The 8,839-nt window shown below is 45.1% G+C and overlaps 1 protein-coding gene across 1 annotated transcript; it reads right to left on the bottom strand.

The window, feature by feature from the left end:
• Nucleotides 1-1,085: 1,085 nt before the first annotated feature.
• LOC311232359 (thioredoxin-like) lies at nt 1,086-8,565 on the bottom strand. The gene is made up of 5 exons (XM_084319126.1): nt 8,430-8,565; nt 5,337-5,441; nt 2,811-2,870; nt 2,620-2,685; nt 1,086-1,737 (listed from the first exon to the last, which is right to left on the bottom strand). The coding sequence occupies exons 1-5, from the start codon at nt 8,454-8,456 to the stop codon at nt 1,675-1,677; spliced, it is 321 nt and encodes a 106-aa protein (XP_084175252.1). The 5' UTR covers nt 8,457-8,565; the 3' UTR covers nt 1,086-1,674.
• Nucleotides 8,566-8,839: the final 274 nt, after the last annotated feature.

Here is an 8,839-nt window from a genome sequence, read left to right as displayed (position 1 = left end):
AATATATATTCCAGTATTCAGTGTAACTAGGTGCAGTATGCTTTAGGTAGTGTATTGTCCTCCTTGGGTTCCAATAACTTAGATCAATGTCTGGCAGCCGTCGCTGCCCCCTGGTGTGGAGCCTGGAGGCCGCTATGTGGATATAAGTGTGTGTGTGTGTGTGTTTGTGAACGTATGATAGAAAGACAATGCTATGTATGATTGTGGGTTAGAGAGATGTGTTGGTAAATTTCCCTGTTACTTAATTTCAATGGAAAACCATTTGGTTGTAGCTATAACATTAGCATTTCTGTAGTGTAGTGAACCCTTTAGTCACACCGGAGATGCCACCTTGTTATGCAAGTGCAGTGGTGGTAGTTATTTTACTTAAAAGTAAAAGTAGAAATACCCAATTAAAATAGTACTATGATCAATCTTTTTCAAGGCTGTAGTTTGGCCAACTTTACAACTGGATGCTGTGATGTCATCATTTGATGTCGAATGCCATCCATGTTAGTTTACCTTGACGTTTTTTCAAATTCGATGAAGTGCAAAAAAAAGTGTCCTCTGTTCTTTCATTTCAGCAGTCTATTGCAGAACACATTCCATTGTGGGCCGAGTGTATGCTTGGTTTCGTTCCAGCCTTGCCTAAACACCAGCTGATGATTTCACTAATTGGCACCTCTTCAACTAACTCACCTGGTGCAATGTGTAGTTAAAATGAAAACTTGGCCCATGATGGAATGCATTTGAGACCATGGTCTATCCCTTGCAATAAAAAAGTATTTACTTTACTTTTTAGTACTTAAGTACATTTAAAAGTAGAAACTTTTACTCTGGTGTGTTTTTAGCCAGATACTATTGACTTTTACTTGAGTATGATTTTGAGACGGTACCCATACTTTCACTTAAGTATAATTTCTGGGTACTTTTTACACCCCTGGAAATACCCCTAACACACAGGACATTATTGCATCAAAACCTGTGGCACATTAGCAAACAAATACTTTAGTAGTGGCATATAATTTCTGAAATACTATAGTAGTAATGTATAATTTCTGAAATACTATAGTAGTAACATCATTTCTGAAAGGAAAGACAAATACTGAGCAAAAAAAGAATCTTTTATTATCATATATTATTGATCAATTCCTTGCCATATAATAGTAACATATGAATATTTTGAGGAAAGACCAAAGAATGGTATGCACGAAAAGATTTTTTTTTAATATCATGGTATTATCATGCATCAATGATACGTGTCCTGGAGAGTTGGAGGGGAGTGAGGAGAGGTGGTAGAGGAGACACTGGTATCAATACACACCGTGTTCTAATCTCTTAATGTTGGGTACTACTACCTAAGATATTCTGTAGGAACAATAGGGTAGGAGACACAGAAACAGAGGGGCACGGATGAAGGCCATATAGGTTTGTCCATAACAAAACAGTGATTAAATCCCAATAAATGCCAGAAAAAAGGGAGAGATGGATCATGATCTCGAGAGCGGGGAAAGAGAATGGAAGAATTCCTGGTTTCAAGTCTACTGGTGGAATTGACAATTGCAAACCCCGTTCTTGAGAAAAGAGGGCGGGGCTTGAGATAGCTCAATAGTGGTCGAGACTTGAGTGGCACAAGCTGTAAGGGGTAGGACATGGGAGAGAAAGGCCATAATATATGTGCCGATTCAAGACACATCACTGGAGACTCTGCACCATATCTTTCAGCTTCTGTTCATTGGCTCCACTGAACTCAGCCACCTGAGGGGGAGAGAGAGATAGAGGGGGAGAGAGAGAAAGAAAGACCGTAAATTAATAAATATTTTCTTGACGAGCAATGCCGTCCTTAAATAAAAATGCCTTAAATAAAAAAGGTAAATACGAAAATGTGTGGCTCAAGGCATGTTGGCCAATCACAGTGCTTGCAACGCCACATTGCCCTTACAACGCAGGTACATGTTTGGAGAGATGCATGTAGGCTCCACGGCCAGGGCTAGGACCACAGACCCCTCCGGCAGTGCTCCGGCGACAGACATACCAGCATATTTTCAGCTTTAGACCTGAAGTCCGACATATTTAAATCTCTCCTGTCATAATGTCCTGTAAAGATATTTCCCTATAATTTGTATGTGGTTACCAGGTAACGTACGTCCACTAAAAGTGGTTGTTTTTGCCACTGAAATAGACATCTAGCGCAAAAAGAAGACTCGTTCTGAAATCCCTCGAGGCGTGTGTGCGTTTACCTCGCGATTCAACTGGATTCTGCATGCGTGTGTGTGAGAACCAGGAAAACAAACAAGGACTGGAAATACAACTTGTTGCGTTTTAATACAGCGTTACCTAAAAGATAAAAACAATGGTTTGTGTTTGTACATTTCTAAATTGTGTCAACAACTGCAGCTGGACCCAGATACCAGAGCCATCCTGGCTGCACCAACTTGATGACAGACTGACAGTGAGGCAACGACCAAGAAGGGAATTGGCATAACGACTAAATTGGGGGACTGGGGCAAAACGATAAAAGACAACAAAATAAAAATAATAGAACATCTAGGCTAAAATCCGATCTATGTGTCGATAGGCTGGATACATCTGCGGAGGCTAAAGTGATGTTAGTGGCGGCTCTGAAGCACCAGTTCTCACCTTAGCTTTTTTCTTGTAGAACTGGAATGTTGGCATGCTGCTGATATTACAGTCTGCTGCCACGTCCTGGAAAAAGACAAAAGGTTGCTCATTACATACATACACGTCACGGAGGATTAAATGTATAGCTTTGTATGTTACATTACACCAATGCTGTTGTTACCAATCGCTACTGTATGTGCAGCACTCACCGCAGCTTCGTCCACATCGACCTTCAGAAAGACACAGTTCTTGTGTTCTTCCGACAGCACCTGAGGAGGAAGAAGGGGACAATCCGTTACATCACTCGCATAACACCAGAAACACACCCCAGTGCACCGGGAACAACCGGCCTGTTTCCTTTCGGCGCCCATGTTAACAGATTGGACTGTTCATACTAGCAGTGCTGCGGTGCGGAGCTCCACCACCAGCTCGCCATGATAGGCAGCGATTGTTTCACCTCCTGGTCTATTTTCGTGGGCGTGGGCCAGAGCATGTGAGTGGAGCGGAGCGCTCGAAAAATCCGCTCTTCGCTCTAGACGTCTGGTTCCGCTCCCATCCGCTCATGTTGGCCCGCCCCCCCCCCCCCCCCCCCCCCAAGTCGCTCACCTTCATTTACGGATCAAGCGCTCCCCGCTCCACAGCTCGCTCAGCAGATTTTTTTCTTTTCTTTTTGGAGCATGATGTAAATTAGCTTGATTTGACCAAACTACAACAGTCTACACCCCCTGGGCCCCTTAACAATTGTTTGTATTGAGCCGTATTGTAATTGTACCCATTCTGCAATGTTAAATAACGTTGTTTATCCATTCAACCAGCTCTACTAAGCGATGGTAGCTAGCCTAGCCACAATGCTATGGTCGCTGCCATTCACGTTAGCATGTAAGCTAACGACAACAACAATGGCGGAATATAAGGGCGGCTACGTGGCGTAGTGGGCAAGGCGCTCGCCACGAAATGCTGGAGACGCTGGGCTCGTCAGTTCGAGCCCAGCGCTCCACATTTGCTTTCAGTTTAGCTGGTCGTCCGTACTAATACACATTGGCCGTATTAGGGGGTGGGAAACTGATGGGTGGGGATCGGGCGTTGTGGACAGCAACTCCTACAGGTCGGTTGGTGCGCCTGCGCAGTAGAATCAGGAAGTGTCGGGGGCAGCGTGAGCCTCCCACGCGTTACTCCTCGCCACTGAGATCGAGCTGCGCAGGTGAAAAGATGCGACTGCTGTTACCTCAAGTACCGGAGGGGACTTGTGCTATGTATGACTTAGTCCACATTGCAGCCGGCTTGTGGGAGGCAAGAAACAGCGTCCGTGACAGGGGAGGGTTGAATTGGATGATACGAAATTGGGATGAGAGAAAAATATAGAAAAATGGGAGAAAAAGTGGATAAAAAAAAAAAACAATGGCGGAATATACTTTTGTCTAGCAGGTTGAAAATGGCCTTCATGTTTGTACATCGCCACCTGTTGCTTTGGCATTGTACTACATGTAAATTACATCAGTGTTAAACCACTGTGAGCGGCCCGGAGCGGATTGGAGCGGAGGAGAACTCTCGCTCCGGACGGCGCGCCGACCCATTTTAAAAACCACGTGACACTCACGTCAAAACCGCCCACGCCGCTCTCACGCCGCTCTCGCGCCACTCACATGCCCTGGCGTGGGCGTAGTCGTATTGGGACATATACCAGATAAAAACAATAAATAGAAATATAACATCCAAACTGAATAAACAAACATATTAAGGTTTTAATGTGTCAATTGTATGAAGTGGTTGAGTAAGGATGTTCTTTGTCAATTAAATCTGTTTGGTTTGTCAAATAACCAATTTTATGTTATGTTAACACTTTAACCGCCGAAAACGCCGGAACTCGTCATTCCCCGCCATGCTCATTCCGCCGAGGACGCCTTAACTCGTCTTTGATGTCAATATTTCAAAAATCTGTCATCGAAATCATATTTCCTTTCCGGGGCCCTGAGACACAAGTGTGATCTCCTCTCAACTCTCTAGCGGTTCAAGAGCGCCATCTGGTGGCCGATTGGCAGATCGCCAACCGGATATTAACTTTGAACCAGTAGTACTCATGCAAATGTAGTCCGGCCACTCTCTATAGCTCCCGCGACTCCATCTTGAAACACTGGATAATAGATCGCTCGCCCTAACTCAATAAACAACGTTATTTGGACGTATATACTATTATACAACCTGGAAATGGACCGGGCATTTCTACATCCCATAATCGAAAACGGTCTACTCCACGCTGATCGTCCAACAGCGTGAGGAACATACGGTAAGATTCAGTTTGAATTGCGTTCCTACATGGGACGGACCCAAGTCAGCATGCCGTGTTGTTCCAGGACGGTGTATGCAAAAGGGGTGTTAATGTGAACACGCGTGTCAAACCAATCCATTCTACATTCACTACACACACTCACTTTAAACATTCACTATAGACACTTAAACACTACACTACTTTTGTATCCATTTAAAGATCCAAAGTATCGAGTATTAAGTAAGACATTTTGTAGTGGTCTTTATTATTTTTTACTTTATGAAGCACAATCTCAGGAGGCTCATACAGAACCAAGCATTTCACTGTAATGTACATGTACCTTATATGTGACAAATAAAACTAGATTGAAAGTTGTAGATTGCGGGTGAAGTCCAGACATCGGGGATTCAGTTGTGGAATAAAAAAACGGTAGAAAACATACTTTGAAGTTGTGGAATAAAAAACGTACTTTGAAGATGGGGGCGATCCTTTGACAGGGGCCACACCACACAGCCGTGAAGTCCACCACCACCAGCTTGTCTTCTGCCTCCGACAGCGCCTTCTCAAAGTCCTCCTGAAGGGGGAGGAAGAGGAAGACGAGGAGAACCATCAGTTGGGAGTTCCAGTTCTGCTCCCAGCTCGTTCCACAGACTAGACTGAGCTTTGGCACCTACATAGTCTAATGGCGCTTTTCTATTGCATGGTACTACCGGCTCAGCTCGACCGTTGCTGATTGGTCTAACAAACACAGCTGCTTGTGTGAGTGTACCACTTCATTCAAAAACAAGCTAATACTCGAAAAAAGGAAGTACTCTAGCATCGATTTAGGACCGGTTTAGAACGAGGGGAGGACATTTTGTTGGTAACATTAAAAGTAAAATTAGGCTTTGTTGTCTGCTTCACGAAGCATTAAAAAAAATAAAAAAGCACACAGCTGAGCTGAGAAAGAGCAGTTGAGCTGAGAGAGCAAAATGACAAATTAGAGCAGCGGAGCTGAGAGAGAGCAGCACTGCAGTGGTTGAGCAAGGAAAGGGAGTGGCAGTATGGAAGTTGGAACAAAACATTACAATGAATTAAAAACATTTCCCCCAGCTAATTAGCGATATCAATATTGTGCGGTCATAAATTAGTCTTATGTTTGCAGGTTAAGTATTTAAAGTTTGCTTTTATTGCCACCATCATGTGTAGTGAGTCTGGCCAGAGCGCGTGTAGCTTTATGCCAAGCAAGCAGTGCAAAAATTTACCGTAGTGGCATGCAGTAATGCGCCTTTCATTTTCGCGGAAATAGGCTGTCTATTGCCATTCTCTTTGACAAACTCTAACCTTAACCAGCTCCTTAACAGCGCCTAAACTTAACCGTTCTAACCTTAACCAACTCCGAAACAATGCCTAACCTTAACCTTAACCATAGAAATTATATTGCCATTCTCTTTGACAAACTCTAACCTTAACCAGCTCCTTAACAGCGCCTAAACTTAACCGTTCTAACCTTAACCAACTCCGAAACAATGCCTAACCTTAATCGGCGAAAGAATACACGTTAAAAAAAAATCACGTTAAAAAATATTTTCGATGGGATTCGAACTCGCCAGCAAACAAGCCATAGGATCCACAGCCATGTGTCCTAGCCAATTGAGCTATTTGTTGGATACTGAATAAGGGGCGGTGACTTATATATATTGAGCTCCGCTCGTGTCGCATGCGCGGGCACCTCGCGCGAGCACGCCGGCGCACGCACGCACCTGAGCGAGCACGCCGCCGCCGGTGCACGCACGGTAGCATTTGTCTGAAAAGAAGGGCGCTTTACCGCACTAGCGTGCGGTGACGAATGCGGAAGCATTTTTGCACTGCTTGCTTGGCATTAACGTACAGGCGGCCAGAGCAGGTACACTACTATCCACAACTTTTGCCCAATGGAAAACCCAAAAAAGGCGAGTAGAGTTGGGCCGGTAGTACTATGTAACGGAAAAGGGCCAATATAACTGCTGGACCTTGGCTTGACAGTGAAACATGGGCAGGTAAAAAATACAGCGGCCTGGGGATGCGGTTGTGAGTGCCAATATGACTATCGTGTAGATACCAGTACAAGAACGACCTAAGGATAATTCATCACCTAATAGTTTTTTCTCGCCCACTAGTTTACTAGTAGCGTTCGAAGGACTGTGTTCTCCATGTAGGGATACATGCTAAGTAATAAGGTCCATAAACAGCACAAAACCCTGTTGGTGATCTCTCTTTCTCTTCTTTCTGACCTGCATAGTAACCTTGTTCCCAGTTTGATCTCCTCCGTGAGATAAAGCCTGGCAAAGAACTACTGCCGAAAGTGTGTATGGGGTAGAATTTCCGGTGTATGTACTTCCCCTGGAAGCTGCCTCCGAACGGACCAAACTTTCCCCGAATCCTGTCGCCAAACAAGCTAGAATGTCCCGGTCATGTAGTAAATTATTCAGGCAAAGCCGTTGCAGTGGCTTAAACAAGGAAATATTGTGCACTTTACACGTTTCTATAATTGTTTTGTCGAAACCGGAAACGCCTGTAGCCGGTGTGGTGCCAAAATCTTCCCCCTTACCATAATTTTACCCCACCCCAATTCAATAACTTGCGTGCGACTGCTCCCACGGGCCGAATATTGCCCCGATCCTCGCGAGATTAAATACACGGGTACCTCTCGGCGTGCCGTAGCTTTTCCTAAATCACTTCCATCATCGAAAACGAGGGGAAAAGGTCGGCTCGCGACCCTGAACACGTCGCGTGATTTTAAAAACGCTGTATTAAGTGAGCCTATTATGGGCTCCACGCGAGCTTTCTACCGTGGGTACATCTGGGCGTCCCGCAACCTTTACTCATTCACATGTAGCCCCGAAAATGCTTAGAAAAGGAAAGCCGAAAGCGTGGAATAAACTCGCCGAAACGGAAAAGTGTTTCACAACACTTTAGGATGCATATCTTTACCAGCCTGCCTGCATAGGCAGTTATAATCCCTTGCATTTAAGAATCCAACTTGCTCCTCCTAGATCATTCAAGTTAGTCGATCATCTAGGCTAGATGATCGACTAACTTTAGATTCGCGAGTAGTCGACGGTCAGTCTTAGAATGGATAATACTATATTATAGGAGGCGCTCCGCCATATTTCTAGACCACCATCACATGAATGACAACCAAACATGATCAAACTAAGTAAACGCATTTTCGCCCAGCTCCACGCCGACGTGTAGTTTGACGTCCCTCCAGACAAGCCGTGCAGTGTCTCTGTCGGCATGCCACGAGCTCACGCACTAATGACATAATATGCCCCGACGGCTGTCACTTGTAGGTTGTTCCTCGACATCATTGTCCGTTCTCTGAATGTTCATACATTTATAATATATAAATACAATAGTACGCCGTCGAATACCAACCAACGTTGTGCAAAACATTAACGGCGGTACGTTACCACAACATGGCGATTTTAGTTCAGGCGGGGCTGAGCTACTAGTACTACTACTAATAGTAACAGCATTAGCTAACGTTACCCATTTATTTAAATAAACTAGCCATAAAAAAAATCCCCTAGTTTCTTACCCGAGTTTCAATGTGGATAATAGACATATTTGCGAAGATGGAAATGATTACTCGTCCGTCCTCCTGAGTCCTGCTTGTCGTGTGGTGAGTTGCTCGAGTTTGCCTGCAGCCCTGTCTCCAACGCGCGACGCTGCTCTTCGTGGGGAGGGGAGGAGGGACACCAAACACGGCCAAGCCCTCCAATAGTATCCAGCTGCAGCCCCGCAGAACCATACTGGGCTCCTCCCACTGCCACACTGTCAGGCCCCCACACTGTCAGGCCCCACGCTCCCAATGGCTGATTTGGGTCACGTGACCGTCACAGACGCGTCTATACTTTCCGTAGCCGCATTTATGCAGGACGCTCTCTGATTGGCCACTGACATGTTTGCCCAATCGCGTGACGAGCTGTGTCTTTGCCCATTTCCGCG

This window comes from Notolepis coatsorum (assembly GCF_963971535.1).
Source record: "Notolepis coatsorum genome assembly, chromosome: 7".
Taxonomy (NCBI): Eukaryota; Metazoa; Chordata; class Actinopteri; order Aulopiformes; family Paralepididae; genus Notolepis; species Notolepis coatsorum.
The sequence above is the reverse complement of the archived record's forward strand: the minus strand, read 5'-3'. Positions and strand labels throughout refer to the sequence as shown.

Bases quoted from the DNA above. Each gene is read 5' to 3' on its own strand.
- LOC311232359 (XM_084319126.1), bottom strand. From the start codon at position 8,456: ATGTCTATTATCCACATTGAAACTCGG. The intron at 5,442-8,429 runs GTAAGAAACTAG...CTCCCCCTTCAG, and splicing joins TTATCCACATTGAAACTCGG to GAGGACTTTGAGAAGGCGCT. The intron at 2,686-2,810 runs GTGAGTGCTGCA...GTCTTTTTCCAG, and splicing joins TCGATGTGGACGAAGCTGCG to GACGTGGCAGCAGACTGTAA.